Source organism: Nipponia nippon, unplaced genomic scaffold (assembly GCF_047370975.1).
Source record: "Nipponia nippon isolate SJK-2023a ecotype South Korea unplaced genomic scaffold, ASM4737097v1 scaffold_10, whole genome shotgun sequence".
NCBI classification, from domain to species: domain Eukaryota; kingdom Metazoa; phylum Chordata; class Aves; order Pelecaniformes; family Threskiornithidae; genus Nipponia; species Nipponia nippon.
Window position 1 is genome coordinate 7,396,699 of NW_028262291.1, and position 20,340 is coordinate 7,417,038.

Consider the following 20,340-nt stretch of genomic DNA (forward strand, 5'->3'; position numbering starts at 1 on the left):
TGATGTAAATACCCATTGCATTCAGTGCTTTCAATATCTGAATTTTATTCATTATTATGAATTATTATTATTATTATTATTATTATTATTATTATTATTATTTATTATTTTGGTGGCAATTAAGTTGTGTGGTGTGTGGGTTTTTTTTGCGTGTTAATCTTTTTGGGAAAGGATTCTGTATGCTGTGATGTTTTAGGAATTCAATAGGCTTACATTGTTGTTATGTTTAGAGAGGTCTCTTTTTGACTGTTTATATTCTTAGTTTAAAGAGTATAAAATGCCTGTACGTCTTGACCAGAAGACTTGGAGAATGTGTTTGTGCTTACCTGTTAGTTAAGGGAGTTTGCTGGTCTGTCCCACACAGGATACTTAAATTTGCAGTGTCTCCAAGTGCTGCCTCTTCATCAACGCAGGGCACGTTTTCTGTGTTACTGTAGTATGGAGTTTTGCAGTCTTTCTTCTTACATAAGTTTCAAAATTAGTTATTTTCCCTGGTTTCTTCAACAGAAGCTGTGTCAAATTGCTTGGATTTTCTAGAGGATCTTTGTAGTTTCATATCCTGCGTTGTGACGCGCTACTTTTTTAGCAGAAGTACAATAGCCGTTGGATAGAGTAGGGTGAAATCTTCTGTCTGTTCTGTTCTCACTGAGCCGCTTTCATGCAGGTACTTAAGAATAAAATTTCTGATCACTGACACTGTCAAAAGTAATCTGCAGAGTTTGGGGTGATATGGGATATGGATTTTTTGGTAGTGTGACACGGCTTCTTAAGAAGAATTACGAGCAATGTTTTTTTTTTTGTAGTGTAGACATAATGTGGCACTGACAAGCTATTTCCCTTCCGTGTTGCATCCTGTAAAGAATCATGACAGTGAGACTTGATCCAGTTTTCTTACATGATATTCTCTAGTTCATTTCATTTTAAACCTGAGGACCACTTAACATAGCAACAGGAAACAGGTCCTCTGGTCTTTATGCCACCTTTTAAATTAAATGTTATTTAATGCTTTCTGGAGAAAACGTCAACAGTGCAGGCATCATATTAAAATTAAACTTCAAACTATTTTCTGTTGCTAAACTTTACTTCAGGTTTTCTTAGGAAGCAGAATGGGATTGGAGAATGGAAAAAGCTTGCTCTTTTTTGAAGTATGTTATTTTTATTGGAATTTTAAAAGCTTGCACAGTCATTTTTGCCAGATGCTTACTTAGAAAATGCTGATTAACAGGGTCATATGAAGTTTCAGAAATATAAGTTTGTCAAAATGGACTCAATGAAATGTATACTTCGGATTCCTGTCGACATAATACCACTCCTCAGTGTTTCACAACTGGATTATTTTCCAGCTTCCTTATATAAACTACTCTCAAAAAAGCATATAAAATATTATAATGCTAGGAAAAGAGGACATATATTATTTTAATGGAAAATAAGTTTCATGTATAAATTAAGTCATGACTGTGTGCTGTAGTGACAAATGTCTGTCTTTTGCATTGCTTTTAGAAAAGCTCACACAGCTGAGGCATTAGGAGTTAGACTTTTTTTAATCAATGAACCTTTAATAAAGTTCTAATTTGCCTTTAGACTTGTTCAACTGCACTTTACGTGATTTTTGTGATCTCCACCCCCTGCCCCTCTGTTCTATCAATAGTACTTGACTTTGCCATTTTCTGTATGAATTTCAGTATAATTTCTGAGATGCTGGTAATTCCAAGTTGTGCTGTCACCCTCCCCTGTAAGTCTGGTGTGTTGTCATCTTATTGCTCGCTGCCGAATAAGGCATACAAGATAGTGAATGATTTATCATAGACTTGGACAGAATGGAAATAACAGGGCAAGGGTTTGCATTAAGGTATTTAACTCTTCCACATAGTGATTTTTTTAGGGTGATGACACACCTATGGTATTTAGAGTAGGTGTCGCTATTCTTGAATGATTCCACTCTTTGGAAGAAAATGGAAGACAGTTCAGATGGTCCAGCAATGCCTCCTATGTGCTGTCATTTGTATCTTGTTTCTGTAGGCAGCGGAACTGGGTGCATCAGCCTGGATGAGGATGGTGTGTGGCTAAATATAGCGCATATTCAAAAGAGGAGAATCCTCCTGGTTCAAAATAAGCTTAATAACATAAGGCATGATGTAAGATTTCATTAAGTGACCAGCTGGAAAAAGATATATTATACCAGTAATATAATTTCTTTATTTTCACTTCTCTATTGTGTTTGAGCAATTGAATGTCTGGCGTGGATTAGACCACACTGAGCAAATTGGTGCAAGTGTCATGTAAAGAAAATTGGAATGTTGATACACAATGGAGAAAATAACCAGTTATGAAAATAATCCAGTTGTTTCAGTAACTGGTGTTATATCTTCACTGCTTGTTGCTGTATTCACAGCCTGAATGCTGAGCTGTGCATTTGATTGCTGTTGGAAAAACCTCTCTCACTTAACAGTTAAGATTTCTAGAGGTTTCTGCTTCTGTCCCGCCTGCATTGTCCTGACCGGTGTGGTCCATGGTGTTGGAACGGACTCCATCCTTCTAGGGTGTTGCGTTCAGATCAGGAATGTACACGAGCTTGGCACTTTTCTGAGTAAAGAACAAGTAAGTGAGGCTAAGCAGGATAGTCACTATTAAAGAATGAGTCCCTTTCTTTCCCATGCTCTCTTTGTACTTATTTAGGCTTCTCCAAAGTGGTATTGCCTTGCTATGTGCTATAAAGAGGGAATAAGAGTAATTGTTGCTAAGGTGGATTTTTGGGAAATGTACACAAATATTCTCTGATAATACATTAGCTGTATTGGGGCTAATACAGGAACGGGGCTACTACTGCGGTTTTCTTTAAGCAGTGGAGGGATTTGACCCTTCCATTCTCTCTGGACATATGTAGCTGGTTTAGAGGTAAGTAACTTGTATTCGATGAATTATTTTATTTGTTTAACCTTATGAATCTACACTTTAGGATATGATAAGTGGAACAGAGGAGATCAACTGCTTTTAAATAGTTCCAAACTGGAGCTGTTAATTGCAAACTAGTTTTCTGATGATAAATCTGATGCAATCAATTTAAAATGTCAAACCAGTTTTTCTCAGAAGAGTGAAAGGAAGAAGGGTGTGATTAAATACCTCCAGATGGACACGGTTTGGGAAAACACTCTTCGGATAATTTTACATCCCAGCATGTGCCTGGAGCGTCACAGTACCAGCAAAGTGACGATCAGGTTGGTTGCATACAGGAACAGTGCAAGCTTGCGGATGCAACAGCAGGCATTAAGAAAGGGGAATTATATGTTCATGTCTGGAGGAACTCAGCAGTACTGAATGTGTGGAGAGCTAGATCCAAAAAGAGGTTTTGGTGGCTCAGATTCTGCTTGTGGAAAAGAGGATTCCAAATTATAATTGCTTTTTAATTTTTCTTCTTGTGCAACTAACTTTTGGATGGAATTAAGCTAACAACTATGAAACTAACAGACCCATCTAGTTGTGCACCTTGATTGCAAGACAGCTAAGCACTCCAGGCATGTTCATAACATTAAACACATGAATAGTCTTGGAGTTAAATGAAACTGTCTGAAGATAAACATGTGTTTAATTGCTTTGCTCTGAGGGAGATGACTACTAATCTGTGTAATTACATGGAATTGTTACTGTTATCTGTATAGTCTTCCCTACTGTCACACGCATTTGTTTGATCTTGTCTTAAGTTAGATAGTAAGTTCGTTTGAAAAGAACTGTATTGTATGTGTGTACAGTTCATAAAGCAAATGAGTTTTGCTAATGGTAATTCCTTTGGCCTCTAATAAATGATCATGGCATACAAGCATCATTGTAGCAAAACTGAGTAAAGCAATTTGTTTGCAGGCAATAAATAGACAAAGGGGAGCAAGAAAGTTTTCTGTATTTACACTCTTTCTTCTCGTGATAAAAGCTGTCTTGTTTCCTGTGTATTTGTAGGGATTTAAAAACATTTTTACACCGACAGTAGCATGTTAAGTAGCATTGCTCCTGTTTGTTGTGTTTTAAACTAATGCTGTGTTAGAACTGGTTGATTCAACTACTGTGTATATCTAATCTGTGTAATTAAGTTAGATGTAGTCACTCTATGCTTCTTGTTTCAGCCAATAAGAACTAACAGAGGTGAGCCAAATCAGCTCCTCATTTTGTAACATGCTGCAACAGGTAGTACTTTGTAAACAAAGAGTGTTGTCAGAAAGTGAAGAGTTTGGTATGCTGCCTCTTTCCAGCTTTTGGCTTGTGATAGTATCTATACTGTTGAAATGCAAGCAATTAGTTTAACAACTTCAATGTAAAATATAGTTTATTATGTTCTTAATGCACTTCTTTATTCTTTTTGTAATTAACATCTGAATGTCTTTTTTTTTTTTTTTTTAAAATAACACCTCCCCCCCAAAAAAAGAATTTGCTTAACTTAGTCATGCCATTGGATTCTGTGATTTCCAGCATTGCATGTTATATTAAAATACACAAGTAATACAATTGAGAATGTTTTTTACCTTAAAAAGAAAGTAAAGAGACATTTGTTCAGACTATAGATTGTGGATACATGTTCTTTTGTGGTGACTTATGTCAACACTGCAGACACTTTAAACGTGTTTTTCCTATAATTACATGTGGCTGATTAGGACTTCTTATACTACTATTGAACCAGCTGCAGAGTTGCCACAAGAGGTTGGAAGTTCCTGGTTTTCGATTATATCCTCTGAAGGGCAGAGTAGGTGCCTTCTGTAATCAATGAATTATATGAAAACTATGTAGTTCGACAAGGTTTTTATACTCATTATTTTTGCCAGTGGCGACTGACAGGATTTTTCTCAAGGTCTGTATTATGTTTTGATTGCTGTATTAATGTGATTAAAGGTATTAAAGTAAATGATAAGTCATACTGTTCTCACTAGGAGTTTGAACTCATATTTGTGGTAGGAAATTAATCTGGTTTTAATTGCTTGTGAGTCTGAAGTATTTTCCTTTTTGTAAAGCTGATATCACATAAATATAAATCAGTAACTGCCTGTTCTTTAATTATGTATTAGTCTATTGTACCTGCATACTAGATGAGAATATGAGCATCTCCAGTTACAGTGTATTGGAGGTCATTAAATCTTCTCTGCTCTGTGAAGTTTAGTAGCACAGCATTTCTAATTACTGAAAAATGTGCTATTTGTTTAATGCTTGTTTTAGAGTGGATATGTTTAGCTACAGTAAGACAATCACTCACTTTATAAGTAACTCCATAGGGATTTTTTGACAATATGGAAAACAACTGCTGTAAAACATACTATATTTTACATTAAAATATCACAAAATTATTTATAATGACAGATTTTTTTTTAAATACTTTTGTAATTTTAAAAATTGTATCAATTGTTAGAGAACATTTTTTAGTATTTCATAAATACATGGCTGAATTCTGCCGTGGTCCAAAAATATTGCATTAATTTAATGAAAAGATGACTAATGTAACCTGCCTTCTCAGTAGCAGTGTCTCTTCTTCCCTTGTCAGTTTACACTTGACCTTTTCCCTCTTCAGACAGATTATTTCTGCTAAAAGTAATGTAAAATTTCTAGAAAGGATGCTGAGATATGTTGGGACCAAGTGATTTGCAGAAAATATTTTTATGGGCTTTAGGTTGTCAGTTATAAGTCTTAGGTGTACAAGAGCTTACCTCTGTTTAGCAATAACTGCAGTCATGAAGTGTAAGGATAAACTTTACTAATACTGTTGTTGCCATACTGTAAATATTGCTGTGATATAAAGTAGGAATTTGACCAGCATAGTTGCCTGTCTTTCTAAAAAGCATTGTAAAGAAGGCTGATGGTCTAATCCCAGAACGTGATTTCTGCTGATATTTTAACTTATCTCTCTACTCGTATATCCTTTTATGTGATCTGTTTGGATACCGTAAATCTTCAAATGACTGGAACGAGGACTGGTTGATCAACACAATACAAAAATGACATATGCAAAAATGGCATAATATCATGGCATGCGAAATCTTGTAATAAGTCACAATATTAGCAGATGTAATTAGCATCCAGTGCAAGATATGGGGCATCAACCAAGGTCTGCAGATACCAGAATTCATTTGGCTCTTAGAGTATGCTAGCCTACAGCACGATGTTTTGTTGCTACAGACAGTCCTTCAACAGCGCATCCTCTGCAGTGGTCTGTGCTTCTAAGTAGAACGTCCCTTTTTATAACATTTAGTCTACCTTCTTGCAGTATCTAAAGGAGGCGTTATCAGCATGTCTGTGTTAGGGAAGCAAATGCTACTTGATAAGTTAACATGGAGTGGCGTGATAAGGGTATAAATCTGTTGCATGCTTGCTCAAACTCTGCTTCTAATGATCTATTCTACTCATCAACACAACCATCTGCAAATAGAACAGCATCTACCTTTGGCAACTCTGTGCACTATATCCCATTCCAGCGTTGGACTGAACTGTTCATATCCTGAGCAGGAAGCAAATAGTTGGCAGGTGTGACCTTTTCAAGAAATACTGATCCTAGAGCTGAAGTAAAGTAGCCTGGGTTCACTAATATCAAAAGGAAAGCTGGTAATATGTCATGTTTTGCTGAACATGCCCCAAGCCCACAGTTCTTAGGCACTGCTGTGTTTGAGACAGAAGATAGGTAACACAGCGGAGCTGGAGCACAATGTAGTTGAGTAAGAAATATGAATAGCCTGATTTTGCTTTACAAACATTTTTATTTTTGAAAAAGTGAAGAGAAATAGCTATAGAGTATATGTTTCATTTGCAAGTCAGCTGAGCTTCAGTATCCTAAAGAACAGAATTAATTCTGTTAATCATGTTGATTTCCTTCTGCCCAATTCCATGCAGAGTGAGTGTGTGTGTTAAAAAATGAAAACACCCTGAAGCACTTCAATTTTGAACAATTGAAATAACTGGAAATGAAAAATGAAAGGACCAAAGTGATAGGACAAACATTGTGGTCTTTTCTGAATGCATACTATGACAAAGACTTCAATTACATGATAATGTTGTTCGGAGTGTTTAAATGTGCATCACGTGTTTGCAGTTTTAGCCAACACTGTAGCGGTGTGGATTTGTCTGGGGAGGGAGTATATGGAATATTATGGTTGGTTTTTTTTTTTCCTTAAACCTTTCTTACAAAATGGAACTTCTGTTATATACTTCATAGAAAACATAGTGCTTCATGATGTTTGGGGGCTAACATTTCCTAAGAGATCACAAATGCCGTATTACTTTGGGTTTCTGCATATATAATTAAAACTTTCACCTTTGGATAGTGAGTTTCAGAAACCTATTTTTAATATGTTCAGATATGAATTACAAAGAATGAAATTAAGGAGTAGCTTAGAGAAGGAGATAAGAGAACTTGCCGAGTTGGTTATTTGGAAAAAAATTATAAACTTATTGCATGAATAATGCTAAAAACAAACGAGAGATTATGCTCAGATCACTGCCTTTTTACTTGCTCTTGTAGAAGAATAATACATTTGACATGTATTTGAAAGCGTGTAACTTCTTTTGAAATATCCATTGCTTAATCAGTAGGCAATATTATATGAAATAATACTACTAAGAGAAAGCTAACTAAAGAGTTCAGATGAGTAGATTTTTTTGATGTTGAAGGTAAGTTATTCTTCTTAACAGCAACTTTCATTCATAATGTAGTTGAATTCGTAGCTGGGTACAACTTATGATCTTGTATTTATGCTACAGCCAAAGGTGAACAATAAAAATATATTATTTTTCAAGGAGGTTTTTTTCTTCGGGAGAATGCCATGGGGTTTTGTTTGGTTTTTTTGTTTGGTTGGTTTTTTGGTGATGTTTTTGTTACTGTGGTACACTCAAAGCCAAATTGAGCATATATTGACATTAACTTATTTTTATATAACGGTACAACTAGCAGAAGGACTGTTATCGATAATTATTATTTATGATGTTACAAAGTTACATAATTATCTAATGATAGGAGAACATTTGTGAGATTTCTATACGCTGTAGACTTTTAAGCATGTTAGTCTGATCAGAGTTGTAAATTGAGTCCAGCCATGAACTTCAGTTGACAGGAAAAAGACTCCATATGTCTTTCAGACGAAAAGTGATCCTACTTCCATTAGTCTCTCTTAAATAGATTGTTTGTTACCATAATAAGATGTTCCAAAGTCAACACCGACATTTTGGATTGTTCTGTGTAACTGAGCTGGTGTAAGTGACTTTACCCGTGTGTGACTTTGCAATGGCACTGCAATTAATAGGTTTGGGGTTTTTGTTTGTAAATGTCAATTTAAATAAGTTTTTTGAAGAAACACTTTTCATTTTTCTTCTTACATAAATATGTTCACAGTGACCTAAGGGAAATAACTCAAAGTTCTTTTTGAACTATATTCTTTTATTTGCTGCACATGACCATCATAATTTGTTCAGAAATAATTGTAAGAATACCTTAAACTGCAAAATAATACATGAAATAAACTCTGTGTAAAGAGATTTGAAATTACTTCCTTTTTGTCTCTGACAAAGTTATACCTTAATAGTGCCTTTTAAATTATTGCAAAATTAAAATTTAACTTCCTGCTGGTTGTTATCACTTCCTGAACTGTGTTGTTCAGAACATGTGTGAAGAAAAGACAGTCCTAAATTTTACTTCTTGTTTCCATTAGATTTGGTCATAAACATGATCTGTCAAAACTACTCCAACAAATGACATGTGGCTTCAAAAGTGATGAGCTGCAGAACAAAGATTCTCTGCATGTACCTCAGTTAACATCTTTGAGGCTCATGTTAGAAGTTTTGCTGTACTTTGCAAAAACAAATATTAAAATTTCTTTGAGAAATGTCATGATCCATGTGGGAAAGAAGATGAAATGGATTAAAGGCAAATACTGTAAGAAGTGCAAATGTTGAATACGTCATAAATGTTTGAGAAATGTCTTTTTTCTGTAATGGAAAAAAATTACAGAAGAATAGAAAAATATGGTTAGCTTGCCTCTTCAATTACTGTATTCAGCATATCAAAACAATATTTTTAACGTGATCGTCTTTTGAGAGCTGTATGGGATAATCTACATTGCCAAAATTTGATTCAAAACCAACAGTGTGTGGATATCTTTAGGCTTGATTTGTGTATGCTTAGGAGGTGACACGGAAAAAGAAGGTAGAAGAAATGTACTGTTTATGTCCTTCTGTTGGTGAACAATTTCAATAGCAAATGAGGTATGGATCAGATACTGGTATGAAAAAAAGGCCCAACAGTTCTTTGCTTTCTTCTAAAATGCTTTGCTGCACAGAACAGGGTTTTTTTTTTCCATTCATTCAGTTTCTTAGGAAGACATCTGAATTGGAGCATAAAGTCATCTCTGAATAATTAGCTTTTCTGTTGATTAAAAATCACATTTTGTAACAAGTACGTGGTTTTGGTAGCATGGGAATACTTTATATCGCATTGGTCTCAAAAATAGTTTAACTGTTTATATGGAACTAGCTCCTTGCCATGTTAAGGCACTGGGGCAAACTAACTTTCAGGGCTCGATGGTACATGGTTGTCCAGCTTCTGCTGCCTGAATTAATTTTCATTATACAGCATAGAATGCATGTTTGTACACAGTTTAATGTTTGTGAAACAAAAGTGTTAACTTCAATTTTTGGAGATGATTGTAAATTAATTTGGACAAAATGGATTGTATAATGATTCTTTATTGGCTTAGAAAGCTAGTTTTATAGTTACCTTGTATTACATAAAATTACCGAATGGCATTTTTTTACTGTTCATCGGTATGCATGTACCTGTTTCAAAGAAAGGTAAAGGCCCTTTGAAAACTCTCTCTCTTTCCATCTTCTGTATATTAAAGAGTATTAGAAAAGGAAATCATAATATTTTTCTGTTACTGTAATTATTGTGTAGTATATTGCCGCATGTTGCAACAAGGGAAGTTTATTTCAATTAGGGTAGATTATTTTTGTATTTTCTGAGGACATTTTTGTTTCTTGATCCATTTGGACAGTTATCTTAAAATTAAGGTGCTTCAATATGTCCATAAATTCCTGGTTTTCTAAGGTAATCTCATATTGTAAAGCATTTTGATGCAGTAAAAATGAAGTGGAATTGAAGAACCTCAACAGTATACAAATGCTGGTACTTTATTGTATCCCAAAGAATGTCAGAATAGCTATTAAAAAAGCCTATGGGTTCAGTGAGGTTGGTATTAACAAAGGCCAGCACTGAGCATTAATTTTCAGTTTTGAGCTGGTGGATTTTGAGCTTTGCAGAAGAGAAGGAGAAGATTAAGGAACTGAGGAGAAGAGACTGCCTTTTCCCATTGTGGACCTTAAAATATGTGCCCAAACAATAGTCTATATGCTTTGTTATATGCTTTATTCAAGAAGCATTTACTCCAGTGATTCTTTTAAAAATGTCTGTATGAATTCATACCTTTGCAGTGATTAGTTGTGAAAAATGTGGTAATAAAAGCATACAGCAGATCAGCTATTCATTGAAAAAAAAAAAAATCACTGCTAGAAAAAAGATTCCTGTAGAATTCCTTGTCACTGCTCCCTACTTCAACTCAGTTTGTTATTCTCATTATGTGTATATGAAATAGTTCAGTGTATTAAAATGGTAAGCTGTGGCAAATTCAAGATGTTTGAACAAGAGGTCAGATATATTTATACTTTAATACACTTAAGAGTTGATATTTGAAAAATAAAACCTGAGTGGAAAACAAGTTGTATTGTGACAATGAACAATTTCTGTTGTGAATAACAAGGAAATTCAGGCAACAAGTTTAGAGAACATGACTCATCATAGAAATACCAGGAGAATGAAGAGGCAAAAAACATCTTGCAATGTGTTATTTTGTTTATGATATTACTTTTCTGTTCCTGGGATTTTTTTTTTTTTTCCACAAAGTGATCGAATAGATACAAATAAAATAAGGGTAAGTACTTAGATACCTACCAACAGTGCCTGGCAGCGCAGTAATGAATTAAATATTTATTGTTAGCCTTAACAAGCATCTCAGTTCAAAATACTAGCATACTAATAGTTTGACCTTCTTTGCATTTACAAGAAAACACTAGCACTCATTTCAAATGTGGAAGCTGTATTGTGACAAATGTTGGCTTGTCATTCCACTAAGAAAGATCGGTGAAAGCAAAGAGAAGCGCTGTGAGCTAGTCGTGATTGGCTTGGAATACACTAGTGGATGGTGGCTTTAAGTATCGTACAAATATGTCATTGCTCTTATCACATAACTATTTATTTTTGTGAACTTATTTTTGTTAGAATATACTGTATAACAATATGGCAAGAAAAATTACTCTTATTTTGATGTCTCAATTGCATAAAAGAGTCTCTCCATTTTATTTTTCTTCAAGCAGTACATACTAGACTTTTTGTTTTTCTTCTAATAAGCTGAAAAGTTAGGTAAAATAGCTTGGATGCTGGATTAGTTGTTCTTCCCTTTTTCTTGGCAAAGTTGTTTTTCAAATAATTCAGTATTCTGGTATTTTTGGTTTCAAGCCTGTAAAAAGTAGGAGTGCCATTTACTTTCAAAACAAATATGCGAGCACCGAAAAGATAGTAATTGCATAATTGTTATTCTTTCTAACTCTTGATTTTTCTTCTGGAAGATGGAACATGGAGGGTGAGGGGCTGCTGGGACTAACTCTTGATTTTTCTTCTGGAAGATGGAACGTGGAGGGTGAGGGGCTGTTGGGACTGGGGCTGTGTTCTCTCAGCTGTGGCAGCAGGGATTGGGGATATGTTTGCTTTCTCTACCTCCCACAGGAAAGTCCTGTAATTCTAGTTTATTGTTTGTGAAGCCCAGTTTTGGGTGGAAAGACCTCCAGCAGGCATGTATCACTGTTAAAATATTGTATTGATACACAATATTGATAGAGTACTGGCAAAGTGTGTATTTTTCCAAGTTAATTTTTCTTCTGCTCATATTTTAAACTTTGCGTTCACATTGTTTTCTATTCTGAAAACAGCACTACTCTTGACTTGCTTTTTTGCACATCAGGAAGTATGTCCTTCCTATTAGCTAAAATTGGTGACTGATTAAGTAGGATTCTTTTCCCTTTTGGATTACTAGTGAGGAACATTTTCCTCTTAAAACGATACCCGAACCGTTTTTGATACATATATTGCAAACGGCAAAGTTGAGTTACTCCTACATTGTATAGAGGTCATGCATTGTAATATATGTAATATCAGTTTGTCTTTCCATGACTGGCCTGCTGTTCTGTTTGACTGACATGATAGCTATCTTCATTATCTTCCAAGTGATTCGCTCGTGCTGTCTGATGGGCCTTATGAGCATTTAACTTCTGAGGAGGATACTCCAACAAATGTACTCTGAAGGGTACTGCGAAATGTTCTGCTCAGTCCATTATCCTGCTCTACTTGAATGACTGCCACTTAAAGAAAAATTTCTTCAGACAAGAAGGGAAAAATGCCAACGTTATGATACAAGAGCATCAGAGAGGAATAATTGTACGGTTGTCCCTTCTGTGAGTGTGTGTAACTCTTCAGAGGAAGTGCGAAACAGGGCTGGAAGAAGGAACTGCATTTTCCCAGGAAGGTTGATTTGAGATTGTTTTGGTTTGCCTTTTTTTTTTTTTTTTAATTTTTTTATCAGTGAACTTGGTGTTAAGATGGTTCAGGTGATAACACTCGCTGAAGGCAGAGAGGATGGTCACTATCAATAGAGGATAGATTTTTTTTTAAGAGGAGTGGATAAAACAGGGCTGGGGGTTAAAGAAAAAAATAATTATGCAGTGCAAGGTCATTTTGGGAGGAACAAAAGGCTCTCCATTTTTTAGAAGAAATTCCTGTTATCTGTTGGAAAGAGCAGTGGAGAATGCCTTGTCTGTATTAGTTAATCATAGCATTATAACGATCTTTTGGTATCGTGTAAGTGTGAACAACACGAGGCCCAAGTTTGTCTAGACCAAAAGTTAAAACAGTGGAAGTCTGTCATGTGGTCAGTGATGGAAAAGAGAGAGATTGCTCATGAAAAACTGATACCTGGGACAGAAGACTGTTTGGCATAGTACTTCATGTACTATATTCCAACTCAGGATGTCTTGGATTTTTAGTACAAAGTCCTTTTTGAGATGATGTCAGGGTTGCAAGAGAAAGAAAAAACACGTTGTGAAAGATCAGCTGATGTCTGTGAAGTGCTTGAAAGAATTAAAGTTAGTAGTGGAAAATAAAGTTGTACATCTAAAGGAGCAAATGACTTCCAGAATGTGACAAAGTTCTTGCTTTTAAAAAAGAAAGAAGGCGGAGACTAGAAATTACTGGAACTAGTGAGGAAACTTGTATTTTACATATTTTAAAAATAAGTCTCATGCAGTTTCAATTTATATATGTCATGTTTGAGTTTCAATTTTGTGTCAGTTCTGCAGTCTCATTTTGTTACACAGTAAAGGAAAAATAATTGCAAAGGCTGTCAGGTATCGTGGAGTAAACTTTATTAGATGCAGAATAATAAGTGGAATTATAGATTACTTCAGTCATAGTAAAATGAAGTGCTTAAAAGGTATTTATTAGGAGATAGTTTGTCAGTGGAAAGTCTCATATACAGAAATGAAGAAGTCGAACTCTTTGTATCTCTGTAACTATCTTAGAGCTAGTTGTAAAATGAAGGCTATAAAGTTTTTGTTTGTTGCTATCTGTATGTCATGAAAGAGCCAAATGGTTTCTAAAACGTACAGTCACAAACTGATTATAAAATTCCCAAGGGGAACTCTGATGGGGCTATCATAACTTAAGAATGGAACGGTGAGTCACTGCAGGAGGAATTCATGTAATAATCTTTTCCGGTATTTATAGGACCAGAAGGATAAAATGTCATTTAATTTTATTTGATTAAAAACTACTAGGCAGGAGAGAAAGAGGAAGAAAAAATGAAGCATCTTTCTTTTATTTCAGGCATGAAAGATGAATGGAATTTATAAAAAGCGTATTATGAAGCAGTATAGTCTAGTGATTAATTTCACATCTGATCAATGCTCCAAAATAGTTGTGTTAGTTATCAAATCAAATAATTTTATTATTTAAGGTGATAAATTTTTTTAGGTTCTAGATGCAACATGATGCTTTTGAGTGGAATAGCTAGATTATGAGGCATCTGTATGAGCTCTTGCTTGCTAGTTTAGGCACATGTATCTGTGCCGTTCAAAGATTAGCCATGGAAGGTCTTTATTTACCTTAAAAAGTTATGGCAAAATGTAGCCTTAATTAGGTTTGCTAGGATGCCAAAAATGCTTTAGCCTATTCCAATAATGCTGGTGATGTAGTGTTTTATCCAGTGTATTCAGTCCTGCAGTCACTTCTGCTTGAATCAGAGCTGTGTCCTCTTTTATGTAGTGCTCCCAATTTAAAGATCACGTTAGTATTGTCTAATGTTGCTTAAAGGTTTTAAAGGTTTGGTTGGCTGGTGTTGGGTTTTTGGGGTTTTTTTTGTGTGTGTGTGTGTTTTTTTTTTTTTTCTCAGAAAAGGCAATGTAATTTGGTGAGCATGTGTTTATTCACAGTGAATGCTTGCATGAATTCTTAACTAAAGCTTTTAGGTGCTGTCACAATATTGAGAGCTTGTCACTATGTCATGGTACAATGGCCCTTATCCTTTCTCTTTTTCTCTCCTTTGCACTGCTAGTATTAATTTTTAGTTTGTTTATAAGATCTTCTGTATGGTTCATTAATATTCAGCATGTATTAGGAAATTAAAAAAAAATCATGGAAGCAGAGGCAGACGCGTGTGAAGAAAGGTGAGACTGTTAAGCGAAATAACAAATATAAATATTCCTGAATGAGCTACAAGATCTTCAAAAATTCATTTGGGGGGAAAAAAAACCCAAACAGTATTAAATTATTGCTTAAACAGCAAAATTGTCTGGATATACCCTTGGCCAAAAAGGTCCCTAACTCATCTTTTCATTTTCTGCTGTTCAGACTTGGTGGAACAAAGGACCTTCTCCGTGGTACGGAAATGTTGGTGAGAGAGGCAGAAAGGATCAAATCTGTGTAATACATTCTAGAGATCACCAAAGAAGAATTAGATGTTTAGAAAAAAAACAGATGTACAAGAAATAAGCAAATTGCTAAACCCATTGATAAAGAAAAAATATTTTCTGGAACTTCACGTTACTAGTGGGTTTAAGTGGAATAAAATTACTGTTCTAAACTTTTTTGTTTTAAAGTAAGTAAGTAGCTGTTTCTAGCACTGCCTATGCCTTCCTTGACTCTTCCTGCCAGTATTGTAGGTCTGTTTCAGGACAGGCAATGTTGAAGTTTTCCAAAATTTTAGTGCTAGATTTCTAGTTATGGTATCAAATAAGAGCATTCCTTTGTTCTTTTTTTTTTTTAAACAAACCAAAACAACTAAACACAACACAGATGATGTTAGTCATGTGGATTAAACCTATTTTCTCCAAGAGGAATTATGATGTAATTTAGATTGGTTTTAATTGTTTTGAGTTGCTGCAGAGTAAGTGCAATCCTAAATGACACTTGAGACTGTTGTGACCAAGTTTGAGTGCATTCCTGAGTGGGTTAATCCTATGCAAGGAATAAAAAGGTGGTTTTAATTTTCTATTGTTCCTTGACATTTCTCTAAAGGAGTTTTTCTACAGAAATAGAAGATAAAAGTGAAACAGTAACAGTACAGTGCAAAAAAAACCCCCATACTAAATGTACCCTCTGTCATAAGAGAGGTTCTCAGAATCTGATTAACAGTGATAATGTGAGAGCTTATAGAGAAAACAAATGCTTTCAGTAGCTTGGAGTTTTTAAATGTGTGCAAGTATTTTCAAAACCTAGCTAAATTCTTGTGGCTAGTTGTTTCAAATAATACCCACACTTTTCTGACTGTTTCAGTTTTGTGCTTATCAAATTGGTTTTAGTGAATATACTTCTGTTTTTGTTATGGCAGAAGATAAATCAGAATGCTTAAATAGATTGTGAGAGCATTTATACAGTATGGATATTATATCCTCTGTAGCATAACTTTGTCTTATACATGCTCCTTACAAAAAAAATAATATTCTGTGTCAGTTCTCTATTTATTCATATGAATGGCGCAATTTAATATTGGAAGATGAGCCAACAAAATTTTTTTTCCTCCATGAACTTCGTAAAATGTTATAGGAAAGTTCTGCTTCTAGAGCATAGGCTTCAGAAGCATGATGGTATAACACAAAGAAATTAAATCATGACAACCTAAAGGTCATAAAGGATCATAATTTTCACTTACTTTTAGCCACAGTAGAGTTGGATTATTAGTTTCATAAATATTCAGTTTTATTATTATGGGATTTCCATTTAAAAAGCCTTTATGTTTTCTAAAAACTGTATCTGAAAAAATGTTTGGGTCTTTCTTCAATCTGTTCTTCACTGCTTTTGAATTTCCATTTTTATCCAAAGGGACTTTGTGGTTGAATCTGAATTCTTTCAAGGGATAAGTTACAAAATTGCCCTTAAAAGGTGCTTGGCTTTGGAGTGTATAATTATTGTAAATAAGTTTAGTTCACATTAATTTTTATTGAATATGATTGCACTTGATAAGAGGTCTTCAAAAACTGGTTCATATCCAAAAATAATTTCAGAAGTGGGGTAAAAAAAAAACCAACCAGGTATTCGTATTGAAAGATAAGAGAGTCTGTTCTTCTCGTTTAGCTTGCATGGAGTCTGATATTCTCAAGTCAACAGAGGCCAGTTAAGTCAACTGAGAGGAAAGGGTTATGGGAATTCAGAGATGCAGAAACTAGAGAAGACGTTGTTCAGTCGCGTTTCTACTTTGGTTTAAATATACTGTCATGAAACAATAAAAAAACCCCAAACTGTCTCTTTCTAAATGCCAGTATGTTTTGCCTAGAGTATAGAATTATAGATACTTTCTTAGTAATTGGAAAAGGAAGTATTTCCTAAGTGGAATTGCAGTCATGCAACCTCTGCGTTGCTAAGTGAAGAGCAGGTTATTTCTGTCAGCAAAATAGTTCTTGATGTTTAAGCAGTTTAGTACCAGTGTTGTCAGGCCAAAGGAGGAAGGCGCATGGGACAGCTTCTAGAAACAGTACTGCTGTTTTACAGAGAAAAAAGACTTAAACCAGCATTAAGTTTCTCCTGTTAGTGGAATCACATAGCCCAACCCGCCTCAGTTCAAGGTGGTTGACTGTGTCCCAAGTCAGTGCTTCTTAGGACAGTCTCTGGAGCAAAGCCTCCTGGTCAGCCTGTTGGTCAAATGGACTCTGACTACAGAAACTTCTGCAGAGTTCACCTCTCGAGTCTTATTGCAGCTACCCTTCTGCTTCTTCCCTCCTTTCTCATGTTGGGACCTGCTGCACACCAGTTGCTCTGTCTCCCCTCTTTGTTGGCAAACCATTTGCTCCAGATGTTCTCCTCCATGATGTGGCTGGGAGTTAACCAGCCTTTTGAAGGCACCTCCTCTCTGTGTGAAATGTGATGACCCCATGACCCTTCTCAAGTATGAGATAGAAAGTCTTTTTTAGTTTTTTTGGGGACATTTTTGATGGCAGGAATATGAAATTTCCATTTATTTTCAGGAACTTTGAGTTCTGAGAGACTTGCTAGAGGAATTTCAATGCCCAGTTTTACGCAACTTGTGCTGAATCTGTACCTAGGTATGTTTTAGTCAGAGTGCATCCAAAATTCCTTGAATGTGTCTTCAGTTTTATTGTGGAAGATTGGAGAGGATGAATGTGTCTGCCTGGTATTACTAAAAATCTTCCAGTCTTAGTTTGTGTATCCAAAAAATGGACATGGTATATGTTCATGGGCAGTAAGTATTCCTCAGAAGTAAGGAAATATAGATTGTTTATCAAAAGGTTGAAAGGTGTAACTTAAGCCCATAGAGCACATCAGCGATTGAAATGGGATTGTTGTTAAGGTGGCTATTCCTATGCTATTCTGCATCTAATAAACACATGTAATGACGGTAGAGAAGATACAGCAGGACTGGGCTTCAGCGTGCCTTAGTAACCTAAATAAATAGCTTTGTCCTTGCACAGTGAACCCAAAATCAATGGTACTGTGTCTTGAAAACTTACATTTTCTGTGCTAGTTAGATTAGTCCCAGTCAGGATATATATGTGCCTGTGCTGCCATCACACTTTGATCTGTGATATAAAACTATGATAGTGTAATTTTTTTAATTGATACACAGATGCATTAACCTTCCTTTTAGACACATCCTTACAAAGCAGATAGTGCTCATTGATCCTATAGTCTCATGTCCTATTTATCTTTGTATGCCTCAAATTGAGCAAGTCCAAACAAAGCCGTCAAACAAGTGGCTTTCCTCTAAACTCAGAATGTAAAGAAATGGCAAGAGTATGAAGCTGCAGTTGGTTGTACCAAATGATTGTCCTTTTGTTCTGGAAGGATTGGCGGAGGAGTCACAACCCCTAAAAAGATTATTCTGACATGATTGCAATTCTTCACGAAATATTTCCAAAAAGGCATTGTGACTATATTGAATGGTATGTTTTCCTCCAGCATATGAGAGAGATTAGCAAAATAAGCTTTAAATCAATAATTGGTTTATCACTTTTCTATTCTAAGGTAATGGTGTTGTCTTTCTTACTCAACAGCGTTTCCTTGATATGACATTTGGAGCCGGAGGTCATACTACAGCTCTGCTAGAGAAAGCCGACGACATTACAATATATGCACTAGACAGGGATCCCACAGCTTATAAAATAGCTCAGCAGCTTTCAGAATCATACCCGTAAGTTGTCTTCTCCTGTCTTAAATGTGGTCGAGATAAGGTTGATACTGTGGTATTAAATACACAATTTAATATATTTTAATAGTTTTAATATATTGTTTTGAGTGGCTTGTTGTAGAATAGCATTATATGGTGTATGTAGCCCATTAAATAGGAGATCCAATTCAATTTATTTATGAGTAATTGCATGCAAGTTCTTCTGAGGTTTTTTGGACTTCAATGCATATTCTGTACTTTGGTAATTTTGAGTATGAATCAAGTAGCCAATTTTATATTTAAAAATTGATTTTAAAAAGATTCATGTGCTGTGCTTTGAAATGATTCTGATCCAGACTTGTACAAAAACGTACACTTTGTGGTAAATATTTCACAAAAAAGGATGGAATAATATACTTTAAATAATGAGGTGATCTAAATATGGTTTATGAATATTTTGATTTTGAAAAAAAAAAACCAAAGAATTGTAATTCAGTATTAGGATTGCTAAATATTTTGCCACTGGCTTCAGAAACTACTAAACAATTTAATAAGCTACTATTTCTGTGTACAGGTCGTGCTTCAATTTTCTTTTTACATAGAGTGCTAAATTTGCTAAATCAACAATTGCTAAATGCAAACTTCCACGTTTTTTTAGTTATACAAATTTCTTGCTCCTTTATTTTATTCAAGAAACAGCCCAGTCAGAGTACGCGTACCTTCATGTAAAAGTGTGCAATATGTAGTGTTGAATATGAGCTTTTCAGGAAGTGCTATTGTTTAAATTGGATGAAGGAGAAAAAATATGTAGATATAAAATTAAATAATATGAAATAATTAATGCTTAGGAAAGTAGGAACGAGAGGACACTTACTCTGATGTTTTCAACAAAACAGTATTTATTTTAAAAGAGCTTTTACATGAGGAAAAGCAGATCTTTCCAATAAGAAGAAAACTGGAAGAGGCAGATAAAGAAACACCTGGTTGTTCAGTCATGTTTCCCCACATATAGAAACTGGGGGAGTTGGCCGGGTGGCAGCGATCACTGCTTGGGGACAGGCTGGGCATCGGTCGGCAGGTAGTGAGCAATTGTAGAGTGTATCACTTGCTTTGTATATTATTATTGTATTATTATTATTTGTTTTATTATTATTACTATTACTACTAATATTACTATTACTATTATTATTACTCTATTTTATTTTACTTCAATTATTAAACTGTTCTTATCTCAGCCCACAAGTTTTCTCCCTTTTACCCTTCCGATTCTTTCCCCCGTCCCACCGGTGGGGGGGAGTGAGCAAGTGGCTGTGTGGTGCTTGGTTGCTGGCTGGGGTTAAACCACGACACACAGTAAAAAGGAGTTCTAAGACAGCAATAGTATTCAAGCAATGCAGAAGGTATTCCTCACGTTTTCTAAAAGAAATGGCTAAACTGTGCATTCCTTTCTTCAAGTGCCATTGTCAGAGGCCCAGTGGGAAAAATGCAAGCATGTGACAAAGAAAGCATAGCTCCGTTTCTAGTCATCCTACTCTGTAAGATCACTTAAATATATTTCTCTACATTTTCAGTTCTTTGTGGGCTGAAGTGACATGCAGTGTATACT

At 35.2% G+C, this 20,340-nt stretch overlaps 1 protein-coding gene across 6 annotated transcripts in view; it reads left to right on the forward strand.

The window, feature by feature from the left end:
- The window catches only part of METTL15 (methyltransferase 15, mitochondrial 12S rRNA N4-cytidine), a 98,798-nt gene that overhangs the window by 22,426 nt on the left and 56,032 nt on the right, over positions 1-20,340 (forward strand). For all 6 annotated transcript variants that reach the window (XM_087743614.1, XM_087743567.1, XM_087743604.1 and 3 more), the window contains exon 3: positions 18,622-18,758. In XM_087743614.1, the coding sequence (XP_087599740.1) occupies positions 18,622-18,758 (137 nt within the window). The remainder of the gene's footprint in view (positions 1-18,621; positions 18,759-20,340) is intronic.